Source organism: Orbicella faveolata, unplaced genomic scaffold (assembly GCF_042242905.1).
Source record: "Orbicella faveolata isolate gen_17 unplaced genomic scaffold, um_ofav_v1 contig_25, whole genome shotgun sequence".
NCBI classification, from domain to species: domain Eukaryota; kingdom Metazoa; phylum Cnidaria; class Anthozoa; order Scleractinia; family Merulinidae; genus Orbicella; species Orbicella faveolata.
The window spans coordinates 6,728,968-6,747,632 of NW_028301553.1; the positions used below are offsets into that span (position 1 = coordinate 6,728,968).

An 18,665-nucleotide genomic window follows, 5' to 3' on the forward strand; every position below is an offset into this window, starting at 1 on the left:
CCAAAGCTTTTGCTGGTTATTTTGCCCGGCAATAACTATGATTACGTACTCGAGAAAGGACTATAATTTTTAAATTCCATCATCAGTTACTCGAAGAGATTTCAGAGCCTTGTTTCAGCACACTTTCATTCACATCAGAAGACACTTGTGGACCGCTTACTTACCAATTTGGGGGAGTTCCTGAGGTATCCGACTAACTTTTTCCGAAGTTCAGTCACCGAAATTTGGATTCCTTTCACGCTTTGCAGTTGCTCTGACAGTGCGTAGAACATACAGTTTCCCGATCCTGGGTTGTCACAAATGCTGAATCCCTTATCTGAAGCAATCTTTTGCAGATTTTCTGTTGCGTCAGATTTCTTGTTGAACTCGTTTGGATCACTCTCCATTTGCTGCAGATCACGAATACTTTTCATAGCTGGAAGCAGTCAAAATTCTTGCCGTTATAATAATCTTCTATCTAATTGGTTAGCTGAGTAAAAGATTACGCGTTTGTCTGGTTTATATATATAATTTATTACTGGAAGTCACGACTAAATATTGTACTAGACTCAGAAAGAATAGGAAATTGTACGAAATAACAACAAGTTAGGATTTAGGATTTCAGTGTCGAAAGTAATCAGGCAATTACTGACTTGGGTTTTGGTTTTGGGTTTCCTAGGTTTTCAGATTGGCTGAGTAGTCAAATTGGTAAGTACATTGGTTTGGTGTTTTCGTTTTACGACTCTCATTTAAAAACCGCTCTAACCTATTGGACCCATTATTTGATCCTTACTCTTCTTGAGTTCTCGTGTGCCACTAAGCACCAAGACACTAGGTGAAGCGCATCGTCTTCACAATTTTCCATATTAGTACAAATGAAGAGTATGGAAGAGTCCGTATTATAGAGGTAAATGAACTGTCTAAGAATGTATGAATTCTGGAATTTTGGGATCAAATATTAATTGTCCGTAATATAAAGGTGTCCGTAAGAAGAGGTTCGAGTGTATAAAAATTTTGTAATCTTACAACTTCCTGCAAACCTGGACATAACATGACTTATTTATAAAATTGTTGCAGTTCGGAGCTGTTATTTACCTGCATGGTCCTCGAAAAGCATCCTCTTGGTATCTTGGGCACTAGAAGACGATAAAACTGCAGGAAATTTCCGTTTTCGGCTTTGAGCTGAATCTTTAACAAAATTGGTTTGACCTGCAAACAGAGAGATATTTTAAATTAAACAAAAGAGTAGCCATTTTTGAAAATCAGCAGTTTAGCCTGGTATGCCGATTAACACTAATACAATTAAACGTGTTTCTCCAAGAACTGTTTCTGGGTGAAGTCCAAAAATATCAACATAACGGCTTCACTGAAACATTACAGACCTGAAATCAAAAATCACACTTTCACCGAATTAGTTTAGTCATACTTTAGACAGCCGGGTCCAGTGTCCAGTTTATCATTCTTAATGTGTGGTGCTACAAAATTTGATTAAAAACGTCTTTTTTTTTTTCACGTCACAGTCACTATCACTAGTTATAAATTTGTAGATATCCTACAAAAATGCCCTACAAGTACATACCATCAACGAGGGTTAACATTTGGTTAACAAGACCTCGACTTTGTTTGGCCCAGTTGTAATTCTTCTTATAGGAAGAACGTAACAGTTCAGCCTCCTGAAGTCTTGTCTCTCTATCTTTATTCCAGACTCTCTTGATGGCTTCAGCCCATACCAGAGGATTCTCAGAATCAATCACACATGTTGAACCAAACGGTACTTTACCTAGGGCTTCTCCAAATCCTGAGTTCTTGCTAACAAGTACAGGGAGACCAGCTGATAATGCCTCTAGGCCAGTCAAGCCAAATCCCTCTGTTCTGGAAGGCATCAGTACAAGATCTACTTCGCAGAACAATCGTTTCAAATCCTCTCTGCTTTGCAGGAAGCTTCTCACTGTCAGGTGGTGAGCAGGAAGACCACACTCAAGCAGACGCTTTGCTATGTCCTCGTGCTTTCCTTCAGGTGCACCAACGAAAACAAGATGAGCATCATTCAACTCAGCGACGGCTTTGCCAGCAACATCAAAACCTTTTAACTGAAAATCTTCAGCATCTCCGCGGCCAAACACTAAAATGCCGCATCGTTCTCTCTCTTCAGCAGCATGTTTAATATCCACAAATTCATTAAAGACACCAGGGGTAATGTTAAGAATGGTTTCGTCTTTCTTACACAAGCGAAGATATCTGCGAAAAGCCTCGCACAACTTCGGCCCAACGCCAACAACGAAGTCAGCCTTTTCGCAAAGTTCCACTTCTACTTTGTGCTTCTTCTCGCCCGTGGAAATCGGATTTTGGTAGGACTTATACATTCCCAGTTCCTCTGGGTCTGTGTGGACAACTTGAATCCACTTACATTTGTGAGACTTCCTTATTACTTGTGCTTGGTGACCAAGCTTCACGCCATGACCAACGATGACATCAATTTGCAAATGGTCTGGCGGAAAGCTAAGCCATTCTAGTTCATCGTACCCAGTCAGTCTTGTTGCCTCGACAATTTCAATGTGGTGATCACGGGCCGTTCTCTTGTCTTCTTCGCTGCATCGCGGAACAAAGAAACAGATTTCCACCTCAGGACATTTAGCCAACTCTATGGCTAATTCTCTGTTTATGGTGGAGAGTCCGCCTTTAGTTGACCTCCATTCTGATGCTAGTATTGTTACATGTAATTTGCCAGGGGATGGATATAGCTGGCCATGTTCTCGAGATTTCTGTGAAGGTGAAGTCATTGCCACCTGCCGGGAGATCAGACTCCTACGAGGAAAAAAGAATCAGACTTGTAAAAGCCATACCGTGAAGTGTCTACATGTTAAAAACATTGCCCATTTTAGCCTTTGCATCTGATTACTTCAGCCATATGGCGTCAAGCTTCCTGACTGAGCTAAATATAGAGATGAAGTAAACCAAGCTTTTTCAAGACTCAACTGAGACCGATATAACAATTCCACAATTGCTGTTAGACTCACAGTAATGCAGAAATAATTTCCATCTCATTCGCGTTTGGACATCTTAATATTACAATCAAACCTGTATTAAGCGGACCTCTTAAGCGGTCCACTTGAGATTGAAAGACCATTCAAAAAGGTTTCCTACAGAACACGTTATCTTATAAGTCAGAAGCCACTGTAAGGAATATTTTACACTTTTGGGATTACGTACGCAACTATATCGATGTAATCGCGTTCATTTGTTTGCTAAAGGAGGAGTGAAAATTGATCGACAGCTATTCAGATTATGCTGCAGTGTTCAAGTCATAAAACAGGCGAAACAATTTCAAAAAAGAGAACACAACGAACTCTGACATGAGACGGATCAAGCATGCATGGGAGGAAATCTCGGGAGTGTCTAATCAACGCGGGCCGCGGGTAGGCAGCGCGGGTCGCGGGTAAGCGGTGCGGATCGCGAGTAAACAGCGCTGGTCACGCAAAAGATAATCATAAGCAAAAAACCTGAAACAAACGTTTTGATAGACCAATAAAGGATGATCTTTGGTAGACCTATCATCAAAAACATTAGTTAAAACACCTGTTCCTTTGGCCGACTCTTCTGACCCATGTTATGTTTATAAATTAAATGACCGGGGTGGTAATCCTGATAAGCCGTCATTTGTTTTTCAGACCAGTAAGTTTAAAGCAAAATTCGCACCTAGCATGGACAGAACTGAACGCCATATCTTGAGTCAAGAATTTTGTTTTTTCGACGGGAAGGTAAAGAGCTGCAAAGGTTTGGTTTCACTGACTGCTAGCGTCTATCATTCTCTAATCAGAAGACTTAAACCTCTCGCCACAATGAAATGTGAAAGTGAAGACTGTTGCTCAGTCGAGCTTTTTTAGAACAACTTTTAACGAAGTTCTATGGAAAGAAAGTCGAAATACTGTAAGAAGTATTTCTTAACTTTAATCTTCGTGGCCGGGTTAATGATATGACATGGTCAAATATGGCGGGTTTGCGACGGTCAGTTGATTCTCACACCCTGGATAGGAAAGAGTCAAGACTAGCGAATGTTATTTTCTAAGATTGCCGGAACCGGCAGGCTCCCAGGTTAAGAAAAGAAGACAGAAGACGTTTTAAAGCACTGTGCAACCGTCAACAAGGCCAAGGAAGACTTAGAGAATTTCAATGAAGAGGACAACGATCGAAAATATTTACACAGATGGGTCGAATCGTACCGTTACTAAGTACTCCGAAAATGAATCAAGCGGAGACCATTCACGCCAACTGGGTGAAAAGAGACCGTATGAACATGTCCCTTCTCTATGCAGCTCATGCTGATGTCCGAGACAACGTACAGCTGGAAGTAGAATATAAGGCACTTTAAAATGGCAACGGCAAGGGAGGCAGTGGTCCCTCCCTGGCAAAGACAAGACAAAGCGAAAAGAAGTCAACTAAAAAGGGCGAAAAGTCGCGGATACAAGATCTAAGGGACGAGGATAGGGCCGGTGACTCAAACAACCCGATGGCTAGTCCTAACCCGTGCGATCGGCACAACGCAAGTGTCGAGTCTAGGAGGTCTGACGAGGCAAGAGGTAGTCGTTACAGGCCGATACGAAGCAGACTATTTTTACAGAGGCTTCAAACGGCAAAGCAAGAGAACGAGACAACCAAAGATAAGTCAAGTTCTTCGCAGTCGTCTCTCGAAGGGACTTTTATTGTAGTTAATTCTAAGAGTGACAGTTCCGGTTACAAAGTTCAAATTAACCTGCGATCAGGCGTTTGTTTTTTTTTTTTGGAAAGAAGAAGGGAAAAGGAAGAAGGGGAAAAAAAAACGCCTGATACATTTATTTAACCAGCCGCCAACCGCCCCCTCATTTAAATAAACAAAGGTGTGATCAAAGTGTCATTTTATGTGCCAATCAGCATTCACCAGAAGTCAAACTTATTTTTTAGTTGGTGGGAATGCGAGACTCGGATTTCCAAGAGGCGCGAAAGAAGTCTGCAGATCAGCTTTGCAAACTCCGCCATGTGAAATTATAACTTGAATGCGTTTGGAAACAAGGTGAGATGGCGCTCACGATAAAAACAAACAAGTGCTGCTATTTCTGTGATAATAATTTACCAGTAGGAGCTGCCATTCCTTTATTTACGGTAACCAAAAACAAGGAATCCACTGGCAAGAGCTGTTTCACCGCTGATGGATCGTGTTGGCAGAATTGCTCAAGAGCGTAGGATTAGACATAAGCTTAGATGCAAATGCATGTTCGAGTCCTCCAGCAGCTTGCAATATAGAATGCAAGTAAGCAACATGTTTACGGTAAATTTCGAATTTTGCCCCTTGAAAGCGAATACTTGGAGACTTAAAAACATAGCTTGCAATAGAAACGAGCCAAAACAATGCATAAACACATGGCAAATTACAGGTGTCAAACTCGACGAAGCAACATGCAGATAACAGCGGAAATCATGTAGACCTATAATTTGCCATAGCACAATCTAACGGCTCAACTCTACTTAAAATTCCTCCTTATAACACAACATGAAGTGCCTGTCATAAACACGAGTGAAGCTATAAAAAAAAGGTCCAGTGAGCGAACAGAGAACAGCAAATGTACAAATGTCACGAACCGTAGAGATCGTGTAGGCTAGTCAACCCTATTTTACACCGAAACCCGTAGGCAGAACTGCCAAAACATCTTCACGTAAACAAATTACTCGCCGTAGGCACTCTATCTGCTCTGCTTTCAGGGAATCATAGTGAAAATTTCTCAGGGCTTCAACTAACTCATCAGAAAACTCGTCCTCGCTAAAATCTCGCTCTGTCTCCGTCAGTTTGTTTTCTTCTAGCCAGGCCAACTTTTTGACCGGAAGTGAGGTTGAAATATGAAAGCCAATAAGAACGCAGCGTTTCATAAGTATTGTTTCTCGACCAATCAGAGAAAAAACCAGAATCTGGTTTTTTAACATATGATCCGACAAGTAAATGTATCATGCCCTCCTTCCCCACGTCTGAATATGAGGGAGGGAGGGTATGATTGCAGGTCAAGTTCAAACTGGAAGTAATCCCTCGCGCTAGTGTGAACATTTTTCAAAAACACATCATGTGGACAACGCTAGATATTAAAGAGTGCCGGAGAACTGTTATCTTCTACAGCAGTTCTCCTTAACCGACAGCGAAGTTTTGTTAGTGTTGGGTAACACACCAACGGTTATCCCGGAGCAGCTCCTTTATAAAAATACAACACCGCCCAGATCCAGGAAAAACAATAGTAGAAGATCTTTTGAGAAAACACGCGCGCCAGAAATCAGCATGCACAGATTTGGACTTAAGGGAAAAAAAAAAGAAAAGAAAAGGGAACTGTGCCAAGATGTCGAGCATGTAGAAATCTGCAAAATGAGGGAGAGTTAACAGTTACTGTTAAAGGGTTGTGCGTCCCGTACAGTCAATATTTTGTAACGGAAACTATGTTTTATTTTTGCCCGAGCGTGCCTTGTGTCAACAGCATACCCTCTTAGACTAATTTACATCCCCCCCCCCCCCCCCCAACCGCCACCACCAACTGAATCCACGATAAATAAGTTAAAAGAGGATAGCTTACCAATAGAGTAACCTCTTAACTCGAACTTGTTAACTCGAAACTTGGTTGCAATTAACCAAGTTACCTTTATTTGTCCAGTTTTTGAAACGTTAATCGGGCAAACACCAAGCAAGCCCACGAATCCACGACATTTCCATTTCGTTGGGTCGGCTTGTTTTCAAAGAAGCTTTCTCAGAAGGATCCTTAATTTTCATTCAACGTTTACGCTAAACACGACGCGTGACTGTATTTTATAACTGAAAGGAAGGTCTTCTAAACCAAGGCAATTATTGCTAGATTTCAGCCGGGCTAATTATTTTGCACATCATTGGGTAGTTTAGTAATAAATACTTTGATTTATTGTCACTCATTTTAGTCTGATGAATAGTTCAGCCGATGGAACATCCTGGGAACGTTTGACCTTCGTAGCAGTGTTTTTTGGTTTGTGAGAGAGCGTTAAGGGCTTTGGATAGAAAACACGTCTACGTACGCTAGGAAACGCTTAATTTTAACCGTTTCTACACCAGAGGGCGAGTTACAAGCATGACCCGCAAACTGTCCTATTAGTGCTCATACGGGGCTATTGATAACCAATCACGTACCAGAATTTTGTTACAGTTTTCATTACACGGGAAATATCATCGAGAAAATCCGGTTTACGGATACGGCCAGTTTCTTTCAGATACGAGTTGAACCAGCAAGGCGATGTCTTACTCAAAACATTCATTTCTAGTTTCTCAATATGATAAAAGCGTAGAAAGGCCGTGTTCAAGTTAACATTGACTACCATTTACTCGGACATAAAATACTAAAATACACAAAGCGAATTTTACTACGAAAATGTACTTAACTCACGACATCTCATTAACCGATCTTTTCGAGCCGTTGCTAAGGAAAATTTATTCTCATATAACCTCATCATTTTTAGTTAGTTCTGAGTTATTTCATGTGTTTTAACTTTTTCATGATCAGTAACATTAGTGATGACGTCATCAGGCCACGCCCATGGTCAAGTGACAAATACTGTAAAAACGCAAAGGTTCCCAGGCAAATTACTTTATCGGGATTTTTTTCATTGATCTAATATTTTAATTTAAACCCTCATTACGCTATGCATAGATTTTGTTTCATTTTTGAAAGGTCAGATTTTGAGGGAATTTTAAAATAGTAAAATATTCCTAATTTTCTGCAAAAAGCATGATTTTGAAAAAGGAATGCATAGCTATCTTTCCAACGTTGGCTTTAATCGAAATCCGTCGAAAAAGGCTGGATTTAATGAAAAACCGCGTTTCCTTTATCATTTAAAGAAACCGGAAGTGCGCCCGATATATATTGGAAGTTACCCTATCAGCGCGTGCTCAATTTACACTACCAGCGCACTTCGGTAAAATCAAACAAAGCCACACGGAGTTTTTCTCTTTCTATTGCTCTTGTTTTTCTGTCTTTTTCTTATTTTGTCTTGCTTGTACTTTTTTTGTTTACTTTCCATTGTGTGAAACACAAAGAAAAACATCTAAAATGTAAGCGAATTTGCAAGTTATTGAGTTGTTTTTATTTTCCACGCCCAGGCGGACGTAAGTAACCGGAAGTGAAATTTCACCTCCTTAGCAACGCGCGCGAGCGCGCGCATAAATCGGTTAATGGGCCCTTAAGACACTGCCTTAGTTAACCCGCACCAATTTACCCGCGACCCGAGCTGTTCAATGGATGTAATACTCGGCTCAAGTATATGAATTCCATGGTAATAGATGTCCAACAGTAGCATTCCGAGTATTACGTCCACTGAACACATAGGGCCGAACCCACACACGACCGCTCTCATGTGGCTTTGATAGCTCAGTTGGTAGAGCATTGCACCAGTAACGCAAAGGTCGTGGGTTCGAATCCCGTTCAGAACCTGAAATTTTTTCAGGTCATTTTTCCAGTAGTGTTATGGCTGCATTCGCATCACTCATTCTTTCGAAATGTCGTCAAGTTAAAAGAACTGCCACACGAGGAAATCGAATAGTCTAATATTATCATTGATGTTTTACAAAGCCATAAATTTGCAGAGCTAAATTACGTATCCAGGTTTTAGTCCTTTTAATACTGAGAATTACAACAAACCTGCATTCACGGAGACCAAAGGAAGAGAAGATGGATAGTTAAAGGCTGCAAGCACTTCACACACTACCATGTCATGTTCAAAATGAAAGAGGAGTCAGATGGTGTACAGGCCTGTGAAAATGGGCGGATGACGTCATCTCAAGATTTCTGTCTTCTTGGCAACAATGACCCAATATTTCTCTGGCTATCCGGTCACCGCCAAACTAAGACACACTATGTAACGCTAGGAGCCCAAAATTTAATCCTCTCTTCTCTCAATGTATAAAACATTTTCATCTTATTAAGATGGGTATCACAAAGAGCCAATTAAAAAACAACGTCTAATGCGCGTTTTCCGAAAATAAGTGAACAATTGTAACTGACAAAAATAAATTGTTAATCGTTAATTATTTATGTCTTACCCATTTATATCAACAATGGGCGCATCAGGCCAAATCGGATTACATTCGCCAAAATACCGCCAATTGTAAAAAATTATTTAGTTTACACTTGGTTTTGTAGTTTGATATCAGATGAGAGATGGTCCGAGGAGAAATAATATATTTGGAGTAAATGGTCTTAGGTCTTAAAAATATCAAATTTTCAGCTGATCGCTTTCATCATTTTCCGCCTCCATGCTGCAATTGCGCAATAGCGTGACACCAGACAGCGAAATAAAAGGCTTATTGTCTCATCTGGCAGATTAGATTAGAGGAGTCACGCTATATCAAGGGCTATGGAATAATTTACCTTAGTGGTCGTTTTCTCTGGACTTTAAATTGAGCAGTATGAAATTGGTCTGTACTTAGTTTCACTTTGGATAACTTTTAAGAACTTTGATATAACTTCGTCTTCTCAAGTTTATAAGTCATGAATCTTATCATTTGGAATGTGTTCAAGAAAAAAAGTCTCATTGTTTATACAAAGTATCATTTACATAAAATTGCGATCATATTTCTACGACTCTAAGTAAAAGTTCACCACATTAACTTGTAGAGAACTTAAAAGATTTTTTCTTGTGTTTCATCTATTCTTAAGGACATAACAATCACATGTTTGAATAACTGTTATTGTAGCAGAATTACTGCATTCCACCCTGGACAAAGCTGTTTTTTCTGCTTGAAATGATCAGACGCATTCCGCCGACGCCACGCTCAAAAAACACCTAATTAAAAGTTCTTACAACGATGAATTCATGTCACTGGCATAAAATAACATCAGCGACGGAAGAATGAATCCCAAAAGGATTTCTTTTGCGGTCAAACATGCTGATTATAGATTCTGCTGATTTCGATGAGTAACAGACGTATAAATGATCAATGATCAGTCTGAAACGGCTAACAGAACTGATAAACAAACTGCAGCGAGTTTCCCATACCTTGCCGTGACAACTGAATATTAAAGATGTTACATGCAATATCCATAACTATCAGAGACTGTTTTAAAATTGAGCTTCACTCAAAAGAATGTATTTCAACTCAGCATCCGAGAGCCATCTTTAGATGGCTCTAAAGCAATCTGGCTTCCTTCGCTCGTACTTAAGAGTTTGATTTACAGCGACAGTCAAACATAACCGCTGTAAGACACACTGTATACTGGCTACTACGGAGAACTCAAGCTTTCCGCATTGAGCGGGAGACTCGATCAGACAAACGAGACAGCACAGCTTTGTTGTTTTCAGTCAAACGTCGTCAAGTTAAGAGATCCGCTAGACGAGGAAACCGAACAGTGTAGTATTGTCACTGATGTATTAAAAAGCCATAAGTAAATATTACATATCCAGGTTACAGTCCTTTTAATACTGAGATTTACAACAAACCTGCATTCACGGAGAACCAAGGAAGAGAAGACAGCAAGTTGAAAGCTGCAAGCACCACACCGTCATGTTGGTTCAAAGTCTTCAAGTTAGAAGGGCGTATGACGTCATCTCAAGATTTCGGTCCTCTTGGCAACAAGAGGTGTCATGCAACATTTCTCTAGCTATTCGTCACCGCATCGCAAAATTAGAAACACTGTGTAACGCTAGGAACCCAAAATTTAATCCTCTCTTCTGTCAATGAATATAAACATTGTTATCTTATTAAATTAGTGGAAAATTAGTGGAAAATGGCGCTATATAAATGTATATTTATTTATTTTATTTATTTATTTATTTATTAAGATGGATTGGTCCATACGTTTTAGCTATCCAAAACCAGCTCGCCCTCCTCCCTACCCTTCAAAAGTTTTTACCCTCCGAAGTAGCTTACTACATGCCATTAGGGACAGCGCGTTTCCCAACCCCAAAATGCTTTGGGAACGAAAGAATATCGAGATCGAAATGTATTATGGACCAAAATATAACAAGACAGCGGGAACCTGGTCTCTAACATTAGTAGCGCCTGGTTAATTTTATCATTTTTAGCGGGAAAGGTAAATCCTGAATAAAATTTTTCACTTGAATTGCTCCAAGCATTGTTCAATATTTACGTATAGAATGATCCTTGCAAAGTTGAGCCGTCGACAGGGCAAACCCGAAAGCTTTTCGCCAGCCCAAAACTCGGCGAGAAATTTCCTCGGAAGCGATCGAGAAATTCAAAGCCATGATCTGGGACAATATTTCTGACGATATGCTACCAAGTTATGGTAAGTTTTTTTTTAAAGAAAAATTAAGAAATGACTTCATGTGGAGTGATGTCGTGATGTGTAGGCTTATTTTTCCAGGTATATCCTGAACTAGTGCTGGAACCGGCTAAAATATGCAATAAAGTTTAATATGTAATTTTAAAGATAAACAAAACGAAAATGCGTGCACGGGCCCGAAAAAGTAAAATGATGAAAAATAGAAAATGGGAAATGCTCATTTTGTACCTGAAAAAATGCGATTAGGGTTTTAAAAGGTTTCTTTTCACTTAAACATTTTTGTGACATGGTGTCCAAGGTTGGAAAGGGGGTTGGGGGAGGGGGCTGGGGGATGCCATCTCCAATACAGTATCACAGTTTTGTTGAATTAGAAAGCAGTGACGCTTAGAACTTTATAATCTTATATACATCTTCATCTGCTAGCAGCCCACTCCAACTCTAGTTTTTGAGGTCTATTACCCCACTCCCTTAGAAAATATTTAATAAAGCCAGATGAAAAGTATATCATATTGTTACTAATTAACAGGATTGACTGCAGATGAGCTTGCCCGTCTTGCTGCATCAGGAACGCAAGGCTGGGTCTCTACTGATCACATCGGGTTTTAAAACAGCTTAACAACATGCAAAACAATACCATGCTACTATGCCCCAACGTCGTTTTTAATATCCACAACGAGATGATGAGGAATTCTAAGTTATTTGACCTTGGACCATTAAAAAGGCTGGTTTTCGCTCTGAATGTGGGACAAAGGAATGGCAAAACTTTCATTGGCAACCCTCAAAATGGTGGTAATCATTGGGTACTGGTAGATGTTGAGCTGCGACCTTTCATGAACATCACATACTGTGACACACTGGCTTGGCAACCTCCCCCAGACATCATTGACATCGTCAATGATTTTGCACAGGGCATTCCACAAGTTGGAACGTACAAAAAGAGTCATTTGGTGCTTGACCACTCTCCCAGTGCGACTAATTGGCAGGGTCATGAATGTGACTGGCGATGCCGTAACTATTCCCTGCAGAGTTGCACCGATATTTGTGGTGTTATTACTCTGGTGAACGCAGCTGTGGTAGCCATGTACAGCCCTCTTTTCCGATGGTTAACAGGTCCAGTGATCAAAGAATTGATCTTCTTGCAACGCCCAACCTAATACTGGTTATATTTTGTGTCGCCCATGAGCAAAGACGAAGTCGTGTTCTTGTCAGTGCGAAACAAATTTTTAGTTTGTTTATTGTGGAAGTGCCACAACTTCCACTGATGACCACTCCATCTTTCCCTCACCCCCATTAGTGGTCATTATATGGTTTTACACATTGTGCTGGCATTATTTTGAGCATAACAGTGAGGCAAGAGAGTCTAGAATTACGCGGGCATAACAGTGACAAAAACTGGTCGACGTCTTTTGAGCATAATATATACTGAGATTTTTTGATCATCAAGCATTCGCGTAATGACAACAAATTTGAGCATTATGTGTAAAACCCTATTTCATGACCCATTTCCAGGACTATTCTGATATTTACAACACATGTTTGCAAACACAAAATCCTTTAACAAAAGAAAGACAACAATGTTGGAAAGGAATACTCCTTCTAACATGAACAAAATGCACCGCCCCATGAAAATGCAGGACATGTGGTTAGTGTAGTACAAAGATAGAAGAGTGCTTTTAGAAACCTTTTGACCTAAGTTTTCATCTATAAAATGGCCCTTGTGATATGATCATTAGCAGGCTGTACATGTTTCCTTGACGATTTGAACAGCTAGAGATAACTGTGCAACCTGACATTAGCCTTCTAGCAGGCTACTGCCATATTGGCTTATGTTATCCACAGGTCTTTAGCTTCTTCATTGTGAAGAACATCATCATAATTTACTTCTATCAAAATGAAAAAGATCACCAGGGATAATGAAAACCTGGATCTACAGGTCCCTTGGCAAAATTGTTTGTTTGATGCTCTGCTAAATAGAGAAGATAATATCATTATTTAGAGCATTTAGTGTAGGAAACGTTCTCGCACTAGAAAATATATGAAATCATTGCAAGTCAGACCAGTGAAATTTAAAAGCTGATTCTACCTGTTTCTGGGACGACCCATATGGAACATGCCAGTTCTCTTTCAATTGAAATCATTTTGTCATTAGCAAAAAAAGGACACAGCAGTCATTCAAGACTATTTCAGCAGCTGGTATTAATAATAATATTAGACCATGTTTTTTGATGTTCTGTAAAATAGAACAGGGATAAGCATGTGAAATCATTATTGGCATGAGGTGAAACTAGTCTTGTGTTTCACACATTTAACTTCAGTGAGTTATCGCAATACTGGGCATTGTGCTTTGCATAAATATTTGATCATATCAGCTCATTTCCGTAGGATTTTTATCAACTTGACCCCCACCACAGATATATGCATGTACATGTACATGTAAGTCGTAAATGGCACAGTGAGAACTATATTGATTTTGCAACAAGTTTACTATTAATTTAATATTTTTTGCCATGCATGGCTTGAGTAACATTCTAAGGAAAATTGGACTCTGAGTACATGTCTGACATCTACTGTCATTTCAATATTGTCATATAGTTATTTCATATTGTTCTAGAGTTTATACTGTTTTCAAGCAACAAATCGGAAACATTACAGATACAAAAAACAGATAAATATTATTATATATTATATTATATAATATTTTCAGGCTTTCAATGTTGGTATGGGTGTGGAATTATAATGGGATTACGGTATGAAATTCTGTATTACTGCATTAAGTACACTACAAGCCGTTGTGATTATTGTTAAATTAAAGAAACTACATATAATTTCTACATAGACAACACAAGCTAAGGTTCGTTTACTAGAAACAAATAGGTCAGTGAATTGCAAGATAATAAATACCATGGTGCACAACTGATCTGATGAGCAAAAATTTCTGTGACTGAGACGTTCGAGGGATAATTCGTGTTTCCTTTCAGAAATATTTCGAGAAAATGTGGGCTGGTGGTCGCTATCTGCATTTTAAAGCTGAAATTAACCAGGCGTTTCAAGTGTTAGAGACCAGGCTCCCACTGTCTGATTATATTTTGGCCCACAATACATTTCGATCTCGATATTCTTTCGTTCCCGATGCATTTTGGGGTTGGGAGAGCCGCTGTCCCTAAATGGCATATAGGTTAGACCGACAGGTCTCAAAAACCGCTGATTGGCTGGGGACTTTTTTTAAGGACGCGTGCGCAGAACGTTGACCGCTGACTTACTGCGGGGATTGGAAGCGCGATCGAGTGGTCATTGAACGGTAGTTTGTGTGAACTGCGCTTGATTGTGCTCTTTTCACCACAAGTTGGTGCTTTTTCCTTGGCCAGTTTGTTAGTATACTTGCACTTTTATCAATGGTTATTTATGAAGAAAGACTGGGTTGTCGAGGATGAGCATAAAATCAATGGATTGCAGTTGATGTTTGCCGACAACGACGATGTTAGCCTGCGCTTAGAGGAGCACAGCAAATTCGGCGCGAAATTCTGCTGCATCCTTGCATTGGTTTCTGTTTGGGATTTGTATATAATGGAAGGATCTCTGTTGGATTCGTTTCCTTTTAAATTCTACCCTGGTCCCAGAGGTTTTTCTTCATTTTTCTTTTCGCGAAGCGGCGAGAAATAAAAACCTCGTTTTTCTTTCTCGCCGCTTCGCGACTCGTGTTTTCACCACTTCGCGGCTCTCTCGTAGCTCTCTCGTGCGGAGAAATATCAAGAAAAATCTCTGGGACCAGGGTATGTAACTTCAGAAGCGCTCCGCAAATTTTGCTTGCTTTGATGTCATCAACCTTTTTCCTGTAATCGATCATCGAACTTGTCATCCCCTCGATTCTCTGACTCTCTATTTGAGCTTTCTTCTGGTTCATCGTCGTCTTCATCTCCACTGTTTTTGTTTTCTTCAAGCTGAGCTGTCATTGGCATACTCCTCAGCTCATACAGTAAAAGTCAAGAATAAGAAATTGGTAAGCAGAATTCTGTATACATACAGTTAAGGTCATTAATAACTTACATTGTACAACTTTCAAAAATAATAGTTCATTATATTATGTCCACTTCACAATACATGTTTGTGATGTTTCCACCTTCCAATAAAATTTCATACCAGTGGCCATAGCACCTGACCATGCAATGTCTTCATTACTTAAGAATTCGAAAATGGAAAAAACCAGGAGATTCTTAACCATAATTATTTTGACAATTTTTTTTGAAGTTTTTCTTGAGTTAATTTCAACAATTTACCACAGGTTGAATGATTCTGTTACAGTTTTGAGGCAATTTATTGCTTCTAAAGCCTCCTCTTTTGAAAATTTGATTTTCCTACACAGTTACAAAACTAGCTACCTTCTAAAATTAGAGTGAAGGATTTCAATCTTTTTCCCTGTGAAAACTTCAAGGTGGTTCTGAAAATTATGTGCCATACCTTAGCAGCACAAACCATTTTATGTCCTATGTCTTGCTAAATTCTTAAAGCACATTGCATTTTTTACAAACATAGATTACTTTTAACAATAAAGATTAGCGAAAAAACTGAGCAACAACGTTTTGGTGTCATCCTGGCACCATTTTCAAGTTAAAAAATATTTGTGCGAAAAGTAAACTAATTTATATCAATGGTAGAGGTGCGAAATTGAATATTTCGCACCTCTACCATTGGTATAAATTAGTTTACTTTTTCGCACAAATATTTTTTGACTTGAAAATGGTGCCAGGATGACACTGAAACGTCGTTGCTCAGTTTTTTCGCTAATCTTTATTGTTAACTGTATTTCCAAATTTAATCTTATAGATTACTTTCATTCCTTAAAACTTTTTTCAGCATTTGACCAGTTGAACTCTTTGAATTGCAGAGGGAGATGTTGAAGGAAGTTTTGGCAGTGATAATTTCCTCTTTCAACGGATACAACACCAAGGAGATGCTGAACGTCAATAGCCTCTTGCCAAGGGCGGACTGTGCCACCCTCCATGGTCACGTGAACATTGCGGTGACTCTTAGTGATATCATCTCCCAAATCAACTACTTCCATTTTGCTGTAACTTTGTACATCCACAACTGCAGTGCACATATGCCAAGTGGTACTTGCTACGGAACTTGTGGACCAGATAGTGCTTGGCATGCAAAAAAATGTCTTCCTTGATGAAGAGCGTGAACTTTCTATTCTGCAAATTTTGGGTGAAACACTGTACATTTCTGCTCTCGGAGTATACAGTAACACTGAAACTTCTATCATAACTCTTATTGGTATTACCTCCTTGTATTAATGCAAAGTAGACTCGTCTTCTGTCTACGATCATTGATTGGACAATAATTTTGCTATGATCCACAACAAATTTTTCTGTTTTCTAAGTTGGGCACAGAGTGGAAATACCAAAAAATTGCTGGCTCAGGCTAACTAATTTAATTCCAGTTGATGATTATTAGCAACATGTGATCTCACGTTTATTGCCTCCCTTATTAAACAAATTTTGTTTTTGTACTCCTGTCTTCTTGTCTGTCGACCAAGGTCTTTTCATAGTTTAGTAATGGCTGTGGGTGGCGGCTGAACCCAAGAACCATGTACACATCAGTGAACTGTGACTGGCTCCTTTCATTTTGAGATTTGAGCCATTTGCCCTCTGGATTGGAGAGTTTTTCTAGCAGGCACACAAACACAAAAAGATGTTATGCCAGATGTCCCTGATAAAATGCAAAGTAAACATTTTGTCTCTGAACTACTGTAGATACATGTATTTTGCAAGTGACCAAACAGTCCAGCAGAATGCTGATCACAGAAAGCTTCCATTTCAGTCAGATCATAGAGGTGTTTACCACCCTTGTGTATAGTGCTTCAGCTTGGTCAGTGCTCTGTGAAACTGTTGAACATGTTTGCCAAATTCTGGTTCTGCTACAAATGTTCACAACATTTTAAAGGAGCTCAGTCACGGTTTGCACATATTAAAAAATTTAGCCTCAATTTTTCAAATTCGTTGTTTGTAATCCATGTTAATCTGCTCCATCCTTAGCCATCCTTGTTCCTTTATGGTTTATCATTGTCTTTGGTGTTTTTCTATCTTATTAAACTGTTATTTTCAGGTTTCCTACCATTTAAAGGTAATTTTGTATGTGGCCAAAATAACTCAAAATACCGTGACTGAGCTCCTTTAATTTCTACTGGTATTAACAGTTGAGTACAGTCAAGGATAATATTATCTTGATACCTTCATTAAACATGGGTTAGCACTTCAGCCCTTTTGTTGTTTATTAGCACTGATGCATGCTCAAATATAGTTAAAATTTGTAATGAGCCTTGACTACAGAGTGATGGTTGACTCTAGGGGGAAAGGTTTATAATGATCCCATTCTCAAACTGCAGCTTCTTTTGGATTTTGCAAAAACTGACTTATTTGTCTGTTTTCAATTTCAAATAAGAAATTAAATTTACATGTTTGATCACAATTTTTTTTTTCACTTGAATGGAATGGTTGGGGCGGAGACTGGTGATGCACAACTTGCCAGTCAAAATAGGGTTATAGTTACTTTGTGTTTTCTCCAGTAACTTTGCACTGACTTGTTCAAGCTCCTCAACTACATTGTGTATGCTTTCATGTTGTAATCTGGCGACATTTAAGTTAGCATTCTGCTGAATGATTTAAAAGGTCTGATGTAATTATTTTGATGCTATACCTGTATACCTGTGGGGAAACGAGATTTGATAATGATTGGTATTTTTTCTTACAGACATTTTCATTGAATGATACATTTTTTTCTGACATTCAGATTCATGAAGTAATTTTTTTTTTTACTTTAAATCCTAAATATTGTTTTTTGGGTTTTATATTCCAGCAATACTTGGATCACACATTGACCCAGGAGTGCTTTATAAATCTGGCTCTCTGTTTTTATTAAAAATCAATAAGTTGAGTCTTTTAGGTTGAGTTGTGTCAACTAGTAAAGCATTTTCTGTATGTTAAACTTTTGGTACTGATGCTGGAAAGCCCTTTTTAGGGATGCTCCGTAAAGTAAACGTAAGTATTGTATGGTGCAAGATAATTTTTCTTTATTGCTTCAAAAACAAAAGAAACCATTACAATGCCCTGATCAGAAGCCAGTGAAGTGCTTATGCTACCAACCTTGCATCCTACTACAGTGTACGATTATTTTTAATTCTGAGAAGTAAGCTTGAATATAAGCTTATGTACCTACCTATTTCGGCGAAATATGTTTGCTGCAAACTATTCGCTCCTGTGCGTCTGCTTGAATTAACTTAAGCTTAAGTGTTTGTTGCAAATGCTCGGGTTTAAAGAAAGCTAAATCGCTGTGGTCCAGGCTCTCGAACACTAATGTTAGGGGTACTTTAGTCAGCCTCCCTGATCAGGTGTCACCAGCGGAACTTTGCGGAAAGCA

General features: G+C 39.1%; 1 protein-coding gene, 1 long non-coding RNA gene and 1 pseudogene across 3 annotated transcripts in view; 1 reads left to right on the top strand and 2 right to left on the bottom strand.

The window, feature by feature from the left end:
• LOC149108738 (uncharacterized) overlaps nucleotides 1–18,665 on the bottom strand; it is an 87,020-nt pseudogene that overhangs the window by 7,291 nt on the left and 61,064 nt on the right. The window contains exon 6 of the transcript XR_016208486.1: nucleotides 165–415. The product of XR_016208486.1 is annotated as an uncharacterized LOC149108738 (transcript). The remainder of the gene's footprint in view (nucleotides 1–164; nucleotides 416–18,665) is intronic.
• Nucleotides 1,067–10,551, bottom strand: LOC149108739 (uncharacterized). The gene is made up of 3 exons (XM_089293692.1): nucleotides 10,447–10,551; nucleotides 1,559–2,784; nucleotides 1,067–1,188 (listed from the first exon to the last, which is right to left on the bottom strand). Exons 2-3 carry the CDS (start codon nucleotides 2,757–2,759, stop codon nucleotides 1,067–1,069), a joined length of 1,323 nt encoding a protein of 440 aa, XP_089149818.1. The 5' UTR covers nucleotides 2,760–2,784; nucleotides 10,447–10,551.
• On the top strand, nucleotides 14,436–16,758 carry LOC149108740 (uncharacterized). The gene is made up of 2 exons (XR_016208301.1): nucleotides 14,436–15,246; nucleotides 16,132–16,758. It is a non-coding gene; the product is annotated as an uncharacterized LOC149108740 (long non-coding RNA).

Coding starts and splice junctions, on each gene's coding strand:
- LOC149108739 (XM_089293692.1), bottom strand. CDS start 2,759: ATGACTTCACCTTCACAGAAATCTCGAGAACATGGCCAGCTATATCCA. Junction 1,189..1,558: donor AATGTTAACCCTCGTTGATG/GTATGTACTTGT, acceptor CTCTGTTTGCAG/GTCAAACCAATTTTGTTAAA.